The 21,088-nt window shown below is 32.2% G+C and overlaps 2 protein-coding genes across 3 annotated transcripts in view; both read right to left on the reverse strand.

The window, feature by feature from the left end:
• The window catches only part of LOC133335089 (eukaryotic translation initiation factor 3 subunit I), a 293,205-nt gene that overhangs the window by 100,729 nt on the left and 171,388 nt on the right, over positions 1–21,088 (reverse strand). The window lies entirely within an intron of this gene.
• The window catches only part of LOC133335091 (protein pinocchio), a 117,176-nt gene continuing 100,171 nt past the window's right edge, over positions 4,084–21,088 (reverse strand). Inside the window, exons 1-4 of one of the 2 annotated variants that reach the window (XM_061543397.1) lie at positions 13,833–13,887; positions 6,375–6,435; positions 4,417–4,666; positions 4,084–4,338 (exon numbers count right to left, since the gene is read on the reverse strand). In XM_061543397.1, the coding sequence (XP_061399381.1) occupies positions 4,111–4,338; positions 4,417–4,666; positions 6,375–6,427 (531 nt within the window). In that variant the 5' untranslated portion in view covers positions 6,428–6,435; positions 13,833–13,887 and the 3' untranslated portion in view covers positions 4,084–4,110. Of the gene's footprint in view, positions 4,339–4,416; positions 4,667–6,374; positions 6,436–13,832; positions 13,888–21,088 lie in introns of those variants that run through there. The other variant, XM_061543396.1, reaches the window with a different exon arrangement.

Raw genomic sequence — 21,088 nt, forward strand, 5'->3', positions numbered from 1 at the left:
AATTCTTTCCTAACTTATAGTGAAAGTTACATGCCAATACATGCATTCATTACTGAGATATAGCCATTTGAAGTTGATGTTGTGTCAAAATATAGCTGCTAGCGGGTCTATCTGCCAAGATTTGGTATTTTATCCTTCGATGTCTGTAATATTAAATTACAACCACTTTGATTAGAAAATCGGTGAATGGGAACAACATTGTACCAATTGAAATGATGTCAAATTGCCAAAATTGCACCACAACATGTTTTCTTTATTTCCTGCATATTTCCTTACTAGCCCTATTTTTTTCTCAAAATGAATTACTTTCCAATGACAACAAACATTCAGCAACAATCTAATATTCAAATACACCAATTTCCAGACTTTCAAAGCTAATTTAACGTCTATGCAAATTATCACGAATTCCTTCGTTCTCCGTTGTGAAAATACCTGTTTATCAATACACATAACAATTACACAATCTCCCCTAACCAACGGTAAAAGTTTCACGTCAATACATGTATTCATCACTGAGTTATAGCCATTTAAAGTTAACCTTGTGTCAAAATATAGCTGCTACACGATTCTGTTGGCCTGGTACCTCAAATTGGAAAAATGCTTGAAATTGGCATTTTCACAAAAGCGAAAAAGTACGAAACTTCAGCATCATTGCCACATTGTTCGATTTTTCTTTGATTTGATGGTTGGTTTACAAATTCTGGGCATACTTTCAGGCGCATCATTTAAAATTGTATCCATGTGAATGTTATATGGCTCGTGATTTTAATGTAACGCCTAAAGGTATGCTCAGAAATTATGAACTAACATTAAAAACACTATGGTTGCGATCTGGTAACATTGCAATATTTTATGGTTTTGTCCATGTGCGATTTCTTCATTTTTTCAATTTGAGGTACCAGGCCAACAGAATCGTGTAGCCGCTATATTTTGACACAAGGCTAACTTTAAATGGCTATAACTCAGTAATGGATGAACGTATTGACATCAAACTTTTACCATTGTTTAGGGGAGATTGTGTAGTTTGTATGTGTATCGATAAACAAGTATTTTCACCACGGAGAACTAGGGAAATCGTGATCATTTGCAAAAACGTTAAATTAGCTTTGAATGACTGGAAATTGGTGTATTTGAGAAAATTTTGATATTAGATTGTTGCCGAATGTTTGTTGTCATTGGGAATTAATTCATTTTGAGAAAAAATGGGGCTATTAAGGAAATTTGTAGAAAATAAGGAAAACATGTTGTGGTGCAAGATTAGCAATTTGACATCATTTCAATTGGTAAATTGCTGTTCCCATTCACCGATTTTCCAATCAAAGAGGTTGTAATTTAATATTATAGACTTCGAAGGATAAAATACCAAATCTTGGCAATAGAAACGCTAGCAGATATATTTTGACACAACATCAACTTCAAATGGCTATATCTCAGTAATGAATGCATGTATTGGCATGCAACTTTCACTAATGTTAGGAGAGAATTTGTAGTTTTATGTGTATCAAAAATTAAAAAAATTAACAAAATTAATTAGTTTAAAAAAATCGGTCTTTAAATTGAGGGAAATTTGTGTTTTAAGAACAAAATTAAATCAGATTGCTGTTGAAGTTTAGAAGTAAGGAATTTTATTTGTTTTTGTGCAAAAATAAGGATAATTGAGGGAATGTCAGCAGTAGAAGTTCAATTACTATACGTCATGAGACGTTGTAAAATATCAATACAATTTATTTATTCTATGTCGATTTTGACTTGTCCGCCTATCTATGCGTCCGTCCGTCCGCTTGTCACGATAGAGCTCTCAATGTTTAAAATAGAGATTGGAAATTCTGTACTGATATTGGTAGGATTTTTGGCATTGCAAATGAGATATATGGGTCCAGGTTTTGTCGTAGCTCCCAATAAAACAGTCCCGCCCAGTTGTCAGTATTTTGAGGCTTTTGTAGCATTTCCCAGCCGAAACACTCCAATTTGCATATATCTGTACAAAAACTAATCATTATAGGCCCAGCCATATATAAAGGGTTGTTAATCAATATTGATTTTTCTTAATTAAAACAAAATAATAAATAAATTTTATGAAATTTCAGTGAAATATTTAGAAAAGGTATTTAAGGATTTTTAGACACATTTTCCAACCGAATTATCTGTTAATTTAAATTCTGTGTTCTAATTTGATTACAAATTTCCCGATGAAACTATAAACTAAAAAATTCCAATTTTATAAATCCAATATTAGGCGGATGGAATGTCCAAACTCAGCACATCGCCATATTCTTATCAACTCTAAATCATGTTCGAAGGTGAGACTCGGTGGTACTCTCTTTTTGGTATCTCCTGCACATAGGGGACAACATTTTACAATCCTGTAAATTTAATTTGAAACAAAATAAATGTTTGGACATCGTAATATTTTACCAAACTACTTTAAATCCGCAGATGGGATCTATAGGGCAAGCTCTTCAGGAACCGCTCCAAAGATGGTCAACTCCTTTATAAATTCCGTGTATAATTCTCTAGGGCTGTGCAAACTATAGACTAAGGACATAAATTTTTCGGCAAATACCGACTGACACTTTTGACTTGTTTAGTGTGAGATCGTTATATTGAGTACAACTGTTTTGCTCCATCGTTCAACTGGAGTCACTGTATTCCTTACATTTCCCCTTCTTAAAAGCTTCCCACAAATAAACAACTACTATTTTTTTGTTTTATAATTTTAATTAATTTATTAAAAAAATATTTTAATAATAATTCGTTTTAGGGTTGTGTGTGTGTGGGTAGAGTGGAAAAAATAGATCACAATTAAATTATTGACTGTAAAAAAAACGAGAAATTAAATTAAGATTTTTTTCTTGTGGTTTTCTTTTATCTAGTAAAAAATATATAGTTTTTTCTTTTAATTAATATAAAAAAGAAAATTTTCTTGATTGATTTTCACAGAAAATCAATGCAAGAAAGACGAAATCTTTACATGGAAAAAAAAATTAATTTGAGCGAGCTTTTTTGTTGGTTTTTGTTTTTTAAGTACAATACGGATTTGTATTTTTTTTTTTTGGGAAAGAAATAAAAAATATTGAGCATACAATTTTTTTCTTCTTCAAATTTACAAATAGAAAAAATATATGTTTGTGTGTGTGGGTGTTTGGAAGGAACTCTTAAAAAAACAAGAATAAAAAAAAATATTTTTTTTTACATAAAATCTTTTTTAAGCTAGCAGTTTGTTTTTTCAAATATGTTTTCTTTCTTTTTATTATATAGTTTCTATATATAAAACATAAATACATATACATACAATTGTTATTGGATAGATAGGTACGCATATAGAGTTCTTTTGTTTGTTTTTTGTTTCTATCTCTCTGCTTACAAAAAAACAAAACACATTTCTATATTTTTTCTATTTTTTGTTTGTTTTGTTTTCTTCCATTTTTTCTATGTTACCATTTTGTTTAATTTTAGATTTAATATCATACAACTTAAAGCAATAGTCTTTTTTCACTTATAGTTTAAATTTCGTTTAGTGGAGCAGTCAGTCAGTCAATGCAGGCATGGATGCTGTAATCGTTTTGTTCCGTTTTCTTTTTCAAGAACGAACAAACAAGCGACTAGTTCTTCTTTTTTGTTGGTTTGTTTGTTTTTCTTTTATACCCATTTAGTAACTGGTGGCTTACAATTACAAAAAAAGCTGTAATTTTTTCCTCTCAACTAAACCTTACACTTAGATTAAGATGTTTCTTGGGGGGAGTGGCGGGTAAGAGGTTGTTGTAGCGGCGAGGATAACTTAAAATTTAGTGATTACTTAAATTATGTATATAAAAATAATATTACAAATAATATTTTCAAAAAGAGAAAAGAAGAAAGGAACAGAAGAATTCGAACATTATTTGAGCAGCTACATTTTTTACAGAACCATTGGAGGGAAGCCCTTTTGGTTGTACTCGATGAGCAGTGGTGAGTGTTTCGACTCCGACTGCAATTCCTCTTTTTCTTTCTGTTTGTTTTTAAATTAAATTTAAGTTGATGATTTTCTTATGTGTCTTCTTCAATGGCGCGCTGATGATGATTATAATGAGGATGTTGCTGCTGTGGCTGGAGTTATTGGCTGCCATTAAATCATATGTGATTTGTTGACGAACCAGCCGAGGCCGATAACTGTTCCAGGCGGGCACACAGCTCTGTGGCCAAACGCATTTGAGTGGCAGCTGCAGCACAGGAAGCGGCACTGGGATTGCAGGCATTTGTAATGGTTGTGGTAGCAGAGGTGGTGGCATTAAAGTGGGCAGCAGCTTCAGGATAAGTGGGACAGACACCCAACCAACGAGCTTTGCCGCAGGCATGTGACTGTAATCAAAGGAAAGAGGAAAAAGCAGATTAATAAAATATTCCCAATTTTCGATGTTCAATTTTTTTACAACTTACCATTGTGAAATCACGTTTCCATTGGACACCACATTGGCCATCACATAGGGGGCAGGGACGTTCAACACTATAACCACCACATTCACTGCAGTCTAAGGACACATGATCATCGGTCCATGAAACACCGCAGGTAAAACAGGAGCCCATATGCTGGCGCAACTCTTCAATGGTTAAGACATTATCCATGGAAATTTCCAGGGGGCTGCCAACCAAATCCGATAATGATGAGGACATACTCAGGCTAGTGCGTCTGCAATGAAAGAGAAAAAGATTAATAACATGACAAAACAAAAAATCATTCTCGTGACACGCTTTAAACATTCCACCATATGATGATTTATAATGTACTGTGGAGGGGGGTTCTAGTGATATCAATATCAATTTGAATGACGTTAGTACAAGAGATTTACGTTGAAAAAGGGTTTATAAATTTAAATTAAATCTTATCTGTTCTTTTGGGTTTTTGCAAAAAATGTTTGTTGTTGTCATTGTTTTCAATAATCAGTATATTGAGTGGAAAAAATAAAATCAAACCATATTTTTAAATATATAGTTAGGGGGCGTACGCTTTGTCGTAAGGTTTTTATGACATTTGTTATCTTAAATATTTCTTTAATAGATTATTTAAACAAAATATACAACGTCATGTGTAAATTTTATCAATTATACAACTAGTTTTTGTGATAGACATAATTCAGCATTAGAATATAATCTCTAAGATAGGTATTTAACTATCTTTAACTAAATATAACAATGTTAGGAAAATCTAATCGACTCATGACTTATCAATTTCCAACGAACTCGAGAAGTTTTATACAAAAAAGTATTTCTTTTTATGTATAAATTTAAATTTTTTATGATTCAAATTATCCATCTCCGATCAAATCTGATATCCCATGATTCAAATTATCCCTCCCAGATTATATCACATTTTCCAAAATCTTTTTATTTTTGAATGGAACTATCCATCCCTGATTAGATCTCCTATTATTTATTTTAATTTTTATTATTTTATTTTAATTTTTATTACAAAAATATCTGTTAACTTTAAATAATAAAACCCCTTAATTTCTCAGTAATTCAAACCATCCATCCCTGCATTGATCTCATTCAAAAGAACATGGCTCTCTGTTATCAAAGAAAACGGTACTTCTTCTTCATTTCCTATCAATGTAATAACTAATCAAAAAAAGAGATACACCTTATAAGTCAATTAAAGTTTATTGACCTACTGAGATATACGGTAAACAATGAGAGAGATAGAGTGACAAAGAGAGCGATATTAACCGTTGTAACATAATTGTGATTAATTTTGATTGATTACTGTAACAATTATGTCAAAGTGTATGAGGGATGTAAGTCAAAGAGAAAATGATAACTGTTTTATGGATTAAGCGGCCGGGCAATAGATCAAATTTGATGACAATAGTAAAAATGTAATATAATGCTCAGAATTGTAAATAGAAATGGAACCAATAAAATAATAGGCAAGAGATGCAAATAATGAAGTGGCCATGCGTCACATCAAATTATTTCATTTTTGTAATTGAAGTGACCGAGCAATAAATCAAATTAATTAATTTAAATTTGAAATTTCGAAAATAGGCTGATTGATTTGAAATTATCTATATATTTCAATACATTTCAAAAATGAAGTTTCTAAAATATGAATATTTTTTTAGCTATTTCCTGAGTTCAACTTATTAGAATTTTGGAGTTTAATAAATTTAAAATATAAAGAAATAAATCATTTTCAAGGCAATAATTTTAATGAATGGCAGATCTATATTCTTTGACCCCCCCTCTCTACCATTGAAAATACTAAGCAAACAATGGTGACTAAGCGAAATTAAGGTAAGATAAACCAACAAAATTAATGGTTTAAGAGAATGGAATATGAAAAAAGGCGTTATCACATAGTTGTTGTTATTGTTTTAATTTTTTTTAATGGAACTTACCCCAATGGACAGATATCGGTGAATTGTGGACCATGTACACTGGCTAAAGACATTGTTGTGGCTGCAAATAAAAAACAAGAAAATAAAATAATTAATGATAAATGCATGCTAATAAAAAACAAAACAGAAGAATACAAAGAAAAATATGTCAAAATCGAAATAACCCGGAAATAAGAATATATAGTAGAAGAAGTAGAAGAAAAAAAATAAAATAAAACGAGTCAGTAAGTCACAATAAGTTTTTACGATAATATTTGTTGATTTTTTTTTCTCATTAACCCACAAAAACTAGTTTTGTAATTATGTAAAAAAAGAGTTGTATAATTAGAATAAACAAGAAAAAACTGGGTGTAATGAAGATAAATTGAACATAACCTAAAACATATCTAATGCGAGAGAAAAAACATTAATATCAATAGTTATTTAATCTATTGGAAACACAATTGGGTCTTGCCCATTCATGCTGAGAATACATAATATTTTAAAGTGAAACCAGTTTGCGTTTTTTTTTTCATTAGAACAAAGAAATTTGTAAAAAAACATTAGCATACCTCCTCCTATGTAACATTTATTTATTTTTTTTCAGAAAATCCCCCTCTAGCAACATGTCAGTGATTCAGACTCAGTTGGAACTGGTTAAAGCCAGAAATTTAATATGGCTGTTTTATGGACTAATTAATCTTTGACCATATCGTCGTCTTCTTACGACTATCACCGAATGAAATCAATATAAGAAATTGTGTATGCCAAGCATGACTTAACAAAAAAAAAAAAAAAAAAAAAAAAAAAAAAACAATAACAAGAAATATGTTGTCCACCCAAATTAGGGAGTAGCCATTTTTTTGTGGCTCTGCTGATGTTCTTTGTGTTGAAAAAGGCGTGTGGCCTCTTACAGAGAATTTCAATTTTTTTTTTATTTTTTGGCAAAAAGAAGTTAAAAAATTTTATGAGATTTTTTTGGAGGAAAGAAATAGTTTTATTGCCCACAAAATTTAATGACATATTTTATTGCATTTAATTTTAATTTAATCGTTTTTTTATTTTTAATTAAATTAGTTTATTGTTTAAATGACTCCAAGGTAATTTAGTTTAATTTCAAACTTGTAATTTCCAATCAAGCTTAAAAATTAATCAACAACAACAAATCCAAACAAAGAACTTTGGTTAGTGACCAATAATCACAGGTGCAGGTTTTATAAAAGCCAATCAGCCAGACCGCCAACCAACAGGTGTTCATATTGGCAAAATATTTTTGCATTTTTTTTTTAATAAATTCTACAATAAAATTTATTTCACGCATGGTTATAAAGGCCCATTCTTTGGTGGGCGTTCAACCCATAACATGATGGCAGAACAATTCATGAAAACGAGTTTCTAAGCCTCTTTTTCAATTTCTAAACAAAAGAATCGATTAATTTTCTTAAACCGATCCTACAAAGACGACAACATTTTCATTTGCGTCTTATAATGGTTTCTTTTCCTAAGGTCCTTGACTTGTGAGACTCCGTTTTATATACATTTTTTTAATTAAAAAAACAACTCTTTATTTAATTACTAATTATTATTTTTTTGTTTTGTTTTTTTTTTTTTTAATAATTTTTCAAAACACACATTTATACTTTAAAATTAATATGAAATAGCACATTCGTTTCGTACAAAGTTCAATATTGGCCAATTAAAATTAAAAATGATAACTTGGGGCTGGCTGTGTTTTGTTAAGCTGTCGCTGGGAGGGAGTCAAGAGAGGGGTGGAGAGAAACCCACACAAATTTCCAAGAGTTTTGGATAAAGGAAATTGTAATTTGTTGTAGTTGTTTTTGTTCAAAAAAAAAAAATATATAAATATTTCGTTGATGTGTCTGTGTGGTGGTTTAAATAAAAACCAGATTTCATTTCAGTTATATTGTGGTTACTTTTCTTACATATCAAGTGGGTAACTGTCAATGGTACAACACTGATTTTTGCCATAGACAAAATACACACAACACAGCAAAGCAAATGAAACAACAGCAATAACAAAAATGCAAAAACAATGATATCAAATAGGTGAGATCGCAAAATCAAAAAACTATCTATGAGCAACTCACAATGAGTTGGCCACAGAGTAGGAGAAATAGTGAGATACACACAGTGTGAGGGGAGTGCGAAGAGGAGTTTGCCATGTATTCGTGTGTTTGTGTGTGTGTCATTGTGTATGACGAGCCCCACATTCACCATACGAAGTTTTGTTGTTGTTACTTAAAACAGCCAACTCAACAAGAGCCAAGTTTAGCTGTTTATCACGAGGAGCATGTAATGTGAGAGGGGGAAAAGAGAGATGGCGGCAGAGAGCCATTACACATGCACGCTGTGTTGTGTGAGAATATGTAAAAACAAATTGCAAATAATACAGTGTTTTTCAAGTATGTGCAATGGCCAGCAGCAGTAGTGTATATTTGAAAATATATATCTATTTAGCATTGTGTGTAGTTGTTGTTAGTGGGCAAAAACAAAAAATGTGTTGTAAAATTGTTGAAATTGTTTTTTTTTCTCTACAGGTGTATATGTGTTGGACAATGTTATTCATCATTTAGGTATATGCGAATGTTTTGCAATATAAAAACAAATTGTAAAAATAGAAATACATGATGATATTCATATAAAATAAAATAGAAATATATTCTAGTTATTTCTTTTTTTGTTGTTGTTGGCATGTCATTGGTGTGCTGACACACACACATACACTGAGCAAAAAAGGAGAAATATTAAAAGCATTTTTCAGGGCCAATGTTGCCAAAGTGCAATGATAACAAATCATATTTTGATGCAAAGTGGAGGACTAATGAGAAGAAGAAGAATTCATTATCATGTGGAAACGGGCCAAGGTATTCAGTTTAGAAAAACAGAATCTATTGGAATTGAGTTTTCTTTAAAAAAAATTGAAGGCTTTGTTTCTTTACTTATTAACTAAAATTTTCTTTACATTTTTATTTTAACTGCCAAAAAATATTTCACTTTATGAGTGTTCTAGAATTTTTATTGATTTTCCTGGTAATTTGAAAAATATGTTTATTTCTAAAATCTTAAAATTTTTATTGTTTAGTTCTCCCTGACATTGTAACGTGGAATGCATTTGAAATTTTTGAGAAAAAGCCAAACTGATGCTTATTTTCATTGGTCATAAGTTTATAATTAACACAAAAATAATTGTCCATAATAAAAATTGAATTTTTATGGCCAAAGAAAAATTGCAGCTGTAGATGTAGTCAATAAAATTTATTTTTCTGTGTGGGGGAGGGTGTGGGTGAAAATCGATGACACATGCCGCAAACAAAATATTTTTACAAGATGAATCAGATTTTGTTGGGCGTTAATGGAACAATGTGCAGCAGATAATATACAAAATTTGAGATAAATAATAATTTAATAAAAATTTAAGGAAGTTGAAAAACATTTAAAATGTCTTGAAAAATATAAAAATGGTCAATTAGGTTTTAATATTAATTTAATATTAATTAATATTAATTTGATTAATTTTTGCTATAGTTATCATATATAATGTCAAAAAATGGGTTCCTTGTTAAAATCTCAAATTTACTTTCCTTTTTCAATTATTTTCAATTTTGGAAAAAATATTAAAAATCAAAACAAAAAATTCAATATTATTATTATTTTGAATTTACATCAAATCTTTGAAAATTGATTTTATTTCTTATTTAAATATTTTCAATTGTATGAGAAAAATATTAAAATTCAAAAGAAAAACTTAAATTGTATTTTGCTTTATTTTTGAAAATTAAACCCCTCCAAAACAAATCTAACCTCCCACCACCTACCCTCAAAAAGGCTGTGGGTTTTTTGTGGTGGTTATTCGAAAACCGCAATAAATCATTACGAATTTAAAATTGTAAATTAGAACACGGCGACAACGACCATTGAACGGCGAGGCGACAGCAGCACCTCTCGAAACAAATCTGAAAATAAGTGGTGGATATGATATAGTAGGTTGGCGGTAAGGCAGGAGGTGGGTCAGATTTGGGTGTCTAGACTTTGGTAGTGAGTGAATGAGCGGCGTTCGCAAGTCAGTGGGGCGACGCGTGTAGTGTAGTTTTATATTGTCGCTACGATTGTTTGATGTGATTAAAATACAAAAAAAAACGAACGATAGAAAAAATTATAATCATTTATAATTCTTATAGTAACAATGTATATGGGAAGGGGGAATAGTATAGAAAATGAAAAGACAAAAAAATGTGATCACGCGATTTTTGTTGTAGAAAAAAAAATTGCAAAAAATTGTATACTTTTAAGGAGGCTAGGAGGAGAGAGAGAATGGATTTTCATATGAATATTCCAATAGTTATATAACAACAACACAAATCATTTGAAATAGTAACAACCTGTAATTCGAATTTAATGGGAATGAAATTGTATTGAAACAAATCCCATTTAAATGGCTTCCCTCTTTTTGTGTTGCTGTTGTGATTTGATTTTCACAAAATTACGTTTTACTTTTACAAAAAAAAGCAGTTAAATTGTATTTTTTGTAACAGATATTTCACATGACAATCTGTTGTAATTCAAGGCCAATGGTTGTAAATGTATTGTATTTGAAAAATACAAATAATTACATTTGATTGGATTTTTTTTGTTTGTTTGGGGGGAATGTACTTACCCACCCTCCATGTAATATCTAAAGCTATCGCCATAAAAAAAAACAGACAAAAATGTGCTTGACCCTGATGCTGATAAATAAAAAAATACTATTTTCAATTACAAAAAAAAAAAAAACTATTTTCAACCTTTGTTTTTGTTTTCTATATAAATAAAATAGCTGTCAATCTGTTTCTAATTAAAGGTGACATAGTTTTTTTTGTGCTGTTAATAGGCCAGGCCACATAATGAGTGGTGATTATCGATAACTGTGTTATATGTGTCAGAAAAAATATTTGTTAAGGGGAGGAGAGAGAAACGAAGACGTTGTAATGAGATAGGTGTGAACAAATATTCATAGAACTGGAATATCTATAGTCAATTTTTTTGAAATAATTTAGTTTAAAAAATTTACTTTTTGGACGCCAATAAAGCAGGCTCCACTTTGAGTGTCAATGAAGCGGGCGCCACTAAAGCAGCTCGTTAGCGGAGCGGGTATGGCTTCATACAATCATGTTTAATGATCTTAAACTATGGTTAATTGGAGAAGTTCTTCATATGAGAATCAAGATTGGTTGTATAAAAAGGTATTTGGGATCAAAGATGTGCTTTTATGCTACTATTTACAAAGTATTTACATAGGCAACCGTTAAGTTCAAATATTTAAATACTAAATGACTCTAAATACAATACATAAGAAAAATAAAAATAGAGTTGATCCGTTTCACTTGAAGAAATGTGGCTCTCCTCTTCCCATTAAAAAACTCCACATATTTCCTTTACATTTCCCTTCTTTTGAATTATGTGGGCTCGTCCTCGAATATCCCACCCCCTCCCTCTCTTCTACAACATATTACATCATCACCATCCTCAACATCATGGGTCATTGTCATATTCGAGTTTTTTTTCTGCACAAGGAAACACAGAAAAATATAAAGCAAGCATTCCACCCTCAAAAACCAAGAGAAAAAATATATTTTACAGACAGCAGCTTGTCGAGGTCATCAACTTTTACGATACACCAACCAACCAGCAGTGTAACAGCAGCAGCAGCAGCTGTTGTCGTGTAGTGTAGTTTTTAAGAGATATTTAATTTTTTCTCGTACTTTCTAAATATGAAGAAAACGAGGAAGTTTTTAGAGATTTTATATTTTTATAACACAAGTTTTGATTTTCATTTTCGTAGATATTGAAAAAAAAAACTTTTCTTACACATAGTTATGGAATTGGGGGAGAAGAGGAAGTGAAGGATTTATGGGAATTTTTTGGGGGAGAAAATTAAAAATCCCTGGGAAAGTTGGGGGCATTAGAATTCCCTCCATTTGTAAGGGAAATGATTTGATGACAAAAAGGAACTGTCAGCCGATTTTAGAATGAGAATCTGATATTTGTAGTAGAAATTTATAAAATCGGACTGTAACTGAAGTGGAAATTTACTTAAAATTTTAAATGGGATGATGATCTGAAATTTGCAGTAGAAATTCATAAAATTGGATTTTTTTATTTGTTTATATAGAAGATATGTATGTACAAGAAACGACCCTCAGATTAAAATATATATATATATATATATAATAAAAATTCAAATACTGCTGGTTAGTCTTCACAAACAAATAATTTTTGTTTGAATAGATACTAGTCTGCTAGATGTAGACTGTACCTTAAATGCTGCTCATGGTGTGATTCATTTTTATTTCTGGTAGATTTTTAAATGCGATCTTGATCTGGGCTTTAACATAGATTTCGCCATTAATTATAGATTTTTCTAAAATTAATTCTCCTCAGATTCTTGATAATTTTATTAAGGAATTTTTATATTGGCATAGAAAGATCTCAGGGAGGATTTTATATTAAATTTTAATTTGCAATGACCTCCAAATTAATTTCTAGAAACAACTGTCTTTTTTCAGGTAAGTGTTTGCTTATAATCTGCTATGGAATATTAAAGTTTTTTAAGGTCCATTGAAAAAATCTGCAGAAGTTATCTTCTATTTTTTTAATTGCTATGATATACTGAAGTTAGGTATTGGCTTTCTTCTTAGTTTCTGGAAGAATTTCAAAAAGGTGTGTTTTGGTTTTTAAAATTGTTATGGAATACTGAAGCTTGGAATTGTCTTTATTCTCGATCTCAGGATTTTCCATTTTTTCCAGCTGGCCGGTTTATAATCTGCTATGGAATATTTAAGTTTTTTAAGGTTCAGTGAAAAAAAATTGGAGAAGTTATCTTCTGTTTTTTTTTAATTGCTGTGAAATACTGAAGCTAGGTATTGTCTTTCTTCTTGGTTCTGGAACATTTTTAGGGTTCCGGGAAGTATTTCAAAAATGTATGTTTTGATTTTTTAAATTGCTGTGGGTTGTTACTGAAGCTTGGAATTGTCTTTTTCTTGATATCAGGATTTTATTCAGGTGAATTTTAATATTATCTTTATATGGTTCTTTAATTTCCCAAATGTTGAGTTTCTATTTTCAATGTCTTGAGGTTTTGAAATTGCAATTGAATATTGAAGTTTAGTGTTGTCTTTATTTCATTAAATTGTTTGAATTGAAATCCGGTCAATTCTCTGATCAATTGATTTTGAAAATTCCTAGATTTTTTTCAAAACATTTTTGTTTACAATGCAACTGAATATTGGAGTTTGGTGTTATTGTTTGAATCCACAATTTTAATTTATTTTAATATTTCCTTTTTAAATTTCCTAAAATATTTCCCGGGGTTTTTCTTATTTAGAAAATAATACCATCTTCATAATTTTCTTTCTCACCTAAGTAGTAAAAGAAAAATGATACCTTAAATCTAAAATCTATTTAAAATTGAGCAACACCTACCTTTTTATTTATTTCCTTTGTGGCCGAAATAAAAATTAATAATCCAATATAGCAGCAATTTGTGGTTTGTTGCTTTAGTAGTTGGTTTTCTTTTTCAGTTGTTTTAACTTTTGCAAGTTTTAAAATTTTTTAAAAATTTAAAACTTCTTGTTTTGTCTTGTATTAAATTACTACTACAATTCAACGACTTTGTTGTTGTGATGCAGTTTTTAAAATTATTGGGCATTAAATGTACTATTTTGTAATTGATTTTGAAAATGTCACTGTTTTGCTTCAATTTTTATTTTCAAAACACTTGGGATGCAATTTTCTTTCTTTACAAACAATTTACAATTTGTGATTTCTTTTTAGGTAAATGCCAGTTGAACAGATTGTAAAACACGCAACGGTTATTACAATAACTTTTTCAGCTTTATTTTTGTATGTGATTTGACACTTGTAATTTTTGGTATATTTTGATTTTATTTAATTCAGGTTTGCTGTTCCGCACTGCAATTTTTTACTGATTTTTGTTATGATTTCTTTCAATTTCCTTGAATTTGATTTTCTTTTCTGTGTTACGTTTTTCTTTTAAGGCAGAGAAGGAGCTGTGACAGCCACGACTAAACTCAAATAACTGAAACCACAGCAAGCGAAACAACGACTTTTATGAGCTTCCCACAGTTCGGAATGGAATGGTGTGGTGTGGCTACGCTAAACAAATGCGAACGAACGAGCACAGTACTACAGACAATATAACAACAACAACACAAACAGCGGCAGCAGGCAGGCAATACAACACAGCACAACCAACCAAACACACAACACAGCATTTCCCATTTGCAATTATTGCTGAGAAGAGTATGGGTGTATGAATGTGTGTGTGTGTGTGCGTGTGAATGTTTGTTGGGTTGTATTTTATATGAGGAGATTAACTAACGTACGTGTACTCACATCACACGATGACTATAGAGATTCAGTGTTGTCTATGTTTCCGTGTGGAAAAATCGCCAACCATTTTTGCAATGAATTGTTGCCATAAAATAGTTAAAGGGAATTTTTCTCTATGACATTTATAGGAAATAAATAAATAAAACAATTCAACTGAGAAAAGTGACCTTGAGAAACGATTTGCGGAGATTTTGTGACGATTTTAACGCTGCACTGAAAAACAAAAAATGTGAATTTTTGAATTGTGACAACCAAATATCGAGCTTCTTTTTGAATCCAGCTTTGTGTAAATGGTTTAAAACAGTTTTATTGTCGATTTGTATCTCATGGGCGATATTACGACTGGTAACATGCCGGTCAACTTTGATATTACAGCCTAATACAGTAATAAGAAATATTTCAAAAGAAATAATGATGAAAATAAATCTACGTGCTCCCGAAAATGTATGTCAGATTAAGAAAAATGTAGTGACAGAAAAGCCCGTAGGCAAGAAAATATTTTTGATGGGGAAAGGCGGGACCGTCTTGCCTTTCCCCATCGTGTGGTTTTCCATAAGTTCTGTAATTGTAGAAAATCTGTTGGGGAATAAAAATAGATAATGATGGATACTTTATGAACGGGAGAAACTAGGGAAAAAATCACGATGGAAGAAGCTTCTTTCGATGGGGAAAGGCAAGGCTGCTTATAAATCTCAGATGGTAAGTACCAATTTGTCTTCCATAAGTTGTCTCAGTGTAGAAAATCTGTGGAGAAAACTAGAAGCGGCTAGAAGCCTATGACAAATACGTTCTTTGCTAACGAGAAGGAAAAATATATAAATAAGAAAATCCGAAGAAAAGTGAGATGTATGTGGAAATCCAGTTAATATTGAAGAATATTGAAGATTAGTGTTGAAGATATTAAAGAAAATATGTAGTCGATGCAAAATAGGCTAAAAATTTTAATTTTTTATATGAATTGTTGTCGTTAGAGCAGCATTTAAATATGAATAAATCTTTTGTGTCTCGTACCATCGCTCGTTACCATGATACTGATAGCGTAACCCGACGGCAAGAAAGTGGACGGAAGAAAACGTCAACATCAGCAGAAATGGTACGAAAAATAAAGAAACGACGATTCAAAAGAGCTAAAGAGTTGCTTCGCTTGGCCGAAAGTGGTGAACTGCCGAATTCGGAATTTGGTTTTCTCCGATGAGAAAACATTCGTTGTCCAGCAGTTTGTAAACAAAAAAAAAAAAAAAAAAAATGATCGTGTTTACAGCAAAAAATGTGCACCTTCGTTTGGCCACCAGAACTCAAGCGCCGGCCATGGTGAGGGTGTGGGCCGCCATAACAGCCGATGGTCGCTCTCCGCTCGTAGTAATCGACCATGGCATCGGAATAAATGCCGAATATTATCCCGAAAATATTCTGGATGGGTTTTAAAGCCTTGGACACGCAAACATTTTGGCCGCAGACCTTGGACATTCCATCAGGCCATCCAAGAACGGTTACAAAAGTGAGGTTCCTCGTTTCATACCAATCTATTGGACTACTGTGTATGGAGTATTTTGGAACGAAAGATTGACACTAAAAAATACCAAAGTGTCGATCACCTCATGCAAGCGCTTCGCCGGAATGGACCAAAATAGCGCAGAGCAACATTCGGGCAGCGTGTGACGGTTTCATTGGCCGTTTGAAAGTCATAATTCGTGCCAAAGGTGACCAATTCGAACAAATCTAAACTTATACTAAAATTTGATGATATTTCCGACATTTTTGCTTTCATTCAATAAAATTAAAAAAAAAATGTAGAAATGATGGCATTTGATTTTGTTGCAATTTTTTTTATCTCACCCTGTATGTATGAAGAAAATTCAAAGTCGATCTTGTAAAGTCGACTTTGCGATTTCCTCAAAGATCAAATGTCGACTTCGACTTTTTGACTATTCAATACGAAAATTCGATTTATCTAAAGTCGATGTACCCCAGTGAATAACATTTTATTAAGGTTCTATAGAAATATGGACAAGACGAATACTGTTGGATTATTTCTGTAGTTATAATTTCAAAAAAAATTTATAATACGAAATGTTAATAGTTCAATTGTTAATATGCAAAATTTTTTCAGAGAAAATTCTACTCTCATATCATAGATTTTTATAAGAACGTTTGAGTAGATTAATGGAACCACCACAAGAGATTGATCTGTTTAAAAACAATTTATTACACCCTCCACCATTAGGGGGACATTTAAAATACCAGTAATCGTTCCGGACCTGAATATATGGCAGGCTATACGACGGTAAGTTATTGGTAGGAACATTTGACAGCCAAAGATAACCAAATTAAATCTTATTCGGTTGAAAACCGTGACGAAATAGCAAATAATGGGGTTAACTATAGGTGCATCTTAAAAAGTAGAGCTATACTGATAATTTTTGGTGAGTAGATTTGCTACACAATGGGAACACAAAGTACAAAATTACAGACAAATCGTTTGAGAAGATTTCCTAAGGGTTTTTATAAGTTATCTATTGATCTAAGACCTCCTAATCAAATTCTATAGAGATAATATACATAAAATACTATAGTCTTTCTATATAAAAAATACATTTCGATGAAAAAAGAACCGGTTTTCTAAATTTTTGAATCGGATATTCAGATAATAAAACCGATAATAGTCAGCTTAAAAAAAATTGGCACGTTTGTTTAGGAAGTCAATAGAATGCATGTAAGGCATTTTAAGCCGCTCTTTTACCTCCTCCTCGTCTGAAAACCTTGCCAAAAATCCACAAAATACCGAAGGCTATATCAAAATGTGGACCGATATATCTCATTTTCAATATCAAACATTCTAGGAGTAGTAACACAGTTTGTTCCAAATTTTAAAGCTCTATCTTAAATATTGCGAACTCTATCGTGATTTTAACATACGGACAAGCATAAATCCACAGAGATACCGAGTTTGATTGATCGCTAACATTTCCTTGAAAAGCGTTTTTTTACTCTAAAAATTCCGCTAAATTGACAACATTGCCCCCATAATACAGAGAGGGAAAGACTATTCTCTGTCTCTTGTCGTTTGTTTTGGGGCCAATAACGTGCAAATATTAGGGGTCTCTTGGAGGGTGGTTGGGATGGGAAAGAGGGAGCATGCATTTCAGTTTGCCGCCGCCGCCGTTGTCTTTGTTATAAAACAACACACAATCAGTGTACAATTTAAACAAAAAAAGAAAAAACGAGATTTTCTTGGTGTTGGTTTGGTGAGAGTAATCAAACAAAACAATTGGAGGCACTCCATCAATAGGAGAGAGAGGGGTATGGGCCAAAGGTAAAGAGGAGAATTGAGTAAATATTAGTGTACGTCTTTGTGTGTTTCCCATTTTGCAGTGAAGATAAGTAAAGTAAGTCATCGTGTAGCTCGATAGATGGCTGGCTGGCTGGATGGACAGACGTATGAATGGACGGACAGTTAGGCAGACAGGGTGCTGCTGCCGCTTTGTTGGCGGGCAAGTCATAGCAATAACACCAACAACAACAAATAAATTTGCAATAACAACAACTCATATAAAAATAAAAGCCGACAGTTGTCGCCTCAAATCAATTCGAAATACAGGCAGCCAGGCAAGGCAAGGAAAAACAGGCCTGAACATAAAACGGCAGTAACAACAACACTACTACCTATGGAGGCTTGCTTAACTCTCTGCATTTAATATAGATGGTAAAAATTAACAGACAAGTAAAACAAAGAAACAAAAATAACAACAAAACCTCAGCAGCACACATATGTAGTGGAGTTTCCTGTCTGTTATGTTTTTGTTTTTTTTTTGTTTCACATAGATAATCTTATGTATGATGCACCGACGACAAACCTTTTGCTACATTATGTAGTAGTAGGTAATGACAAATGAGAAAAAAGTGAGCATAGATAATGTTGAGAATTAGTATCTGAGTGCGCCTCTGTTAAAGAGGTAAAAATAGAGGTGTTAGGAAATTATCCCCTAGTACTCACTAGTCAATTACTATGTAGATCACACTAATGTGTGGTTGTTTTTGTAGATTTTTTTGCAGATCTCTTTGGGAGGAGGAAAAGAGAGAGGGGATGTTAAACAAAACATTGTCGCACCATAAATTAAATGTGTACTAAAAATCCATTTGAATTTGTGGAAAAAAATAACAGTTATTTATTTTTTTACTTGTTTGGGGATTTTTATTTCAAATCTCAGCCTGATGACTTCGTTCCGTTTCCACAGAACTGCCAGCCAGGCCAGGCCGTCCGTCAGCTAATAAAAAATGATAATTAATTTGTTTGTAATTTTTGTTTTTGTATTTAATTCGTTGAAATTTTAGCAAAGTTGTTTGTTTTGATTTCGTTCGTCCGTCCGTTCGTTTGGTTGTGGTGGCGTTGGCGGCGACGACAACGACAGCTTCCGCCGATAAACCGCAGCCGCCAGGCCAGTATGGGTGTTGAATGTTAACCATACAGAAATAAATAAATTCGGTAAATCCAAAAATTGTATTTTTGGACATTGAGACATCTTCCAGTTCATGAAATTTCTTTGAAACAATATTTTAAAAATTTAAATTTAGGGGCGGAATTTTACAAAATAAAAATGAGGTTACATTTATTGAAGATCAAGGAAAAGTTTTAAAAATTTGTAGCTTTTAAAGAAGTTCGTACGGAGGAAATCAGGAAAAAAATCTTTTTTATACCTTCTTCCTACGATCTTTGGTGGATAGATGACGAAAAGAAAGACCACCAATAGCTGTTGCTAAGATCTTTAGTAGAGTGGAATTCGTGTGCAGATCACTATACAGCCCATCGATAGATAATTCAAGACCTCAAAAGATTGAATTTGTAAGGTTATCGAGAATATGCAAAATTGTATCATCTTTACTATAAAATAATCATCCGATCAATTATCCGAAAACATAGATGTTATCTTTGAATGCCAAATTAACACAATAAGATGTGTTAACATTTCATAGAAAGAATTTTTTTGGGTCATAGACCTTCAACGGATACGAGTATAAGACCTATTATAGGTCTTCTATCGATAAATATAGGTCTTTTGTGGGCAGAAGATCTCTTATAGGTTTTCTAAAAATTGGAAAAGGGTTCTATGGCTGGAAAACCTTGGGTAGATCTACTATGGGCAGAATGTTCTCCATGGATTTTCTATGGACGCAATACCCCCTATAGGTCTTTTTGGGGAAGAATTTTCTCCTATAAGTCTTCTGCAGAGAATGGTTCTCCTACAGGTATTCTAGAAAGAGGACCTTCTTTCGGAAGAGGACCTCTTTTAATAGAGAGAATAGTTCCTAGGGTTCTTCATAGGCAAGTGACTTATTGACTAAACTATCTAATAGTTTTTCTCGGCTTCGGATAGAAGAGAGAGGGCCACCTTTAATAGGAGGTATATTATATATAGGCCATTTATACCGAGTGTAGTTTCTAACTTCAATGGATATAAAACACAGTCGGGCGAAGCACTGCACGCGTGCACTCTCGCGAGAGTAAGTATCACCATTCTCTCACACACATTCAACTGAACCAATTGAAAAACCATTGACACACACACAAAGACAAGTGCGTGAGAACAGAATTTTTTATGCTCTGCCCGTGCCTGATATAAAACCTACTATAGATCTTCTATCAATAAACATAGATCTTTTATGGACAGAAGATCTCTTCTAAGTTTTATAAAAATTGGAAAAGGATTCTTTGGCTGGAAACCTTGGTAAGATCTACTATGGGCAGAAAGCCCTCTATGAACTTTCTTTTAACGCAATACCCCCTATAGGTATTATCGGGGAAGAATTTCTCCTATAAGACTTTTATAGAAAAAATCCTCCTATAGGTCTTCTGTAGAAGGATCACATCCTTTAATAAACCTATATACCTATATGTAGGTCATCTATAGGAAGAAGAGGGGTTCCTACGGGTCTTTAAAGACAAGTGGATGGGTAAATAATCCTTTAATATACCTCCTATCATCTTTAGAGAAGAGAGTTCATGCCATCTATGGATGTGAAGCCTACTATAGGTCTTCTATGGATAGATATAGTTTTTTATGGATAGAAGGTCGCATAGGTTTTATAAAAATTGAATAAGTCTTCTATGGCTGGAAAACCTCGGGAAAATATCTCCTATAGGTTTTTTTGGGGAATAGATATTTGTGGCCAAATGTCACAATCTTCTATGGACAGAACACCTCCAATTGATATTCTATAAATCTTATAGGCCTTCAGGATATCTCTTGTAGACCCTCTATGCTTGAAAACCCTTCTAAAGAAAATCACTATTCAGAAGATATACTTAATCTGTTCTGAAATCTGGTATA

Source organism: Musca vetustissima, unplaced genomic scaffold (assembly GCF_032173495.1).
Source record: "Musca vetustissima isolate MV318-11 ecotype Yass unplaced genomic scaffold, APGP_CSIRO_Mvet_v1 utg14086, whole genome shotgun sequence".
Classification (NCBI taxonomy): Eukaryota; Metazoa; Arthropoda; class Insecta; order Diptera; family Muscidae; genus Musca; species Musca vetustissima.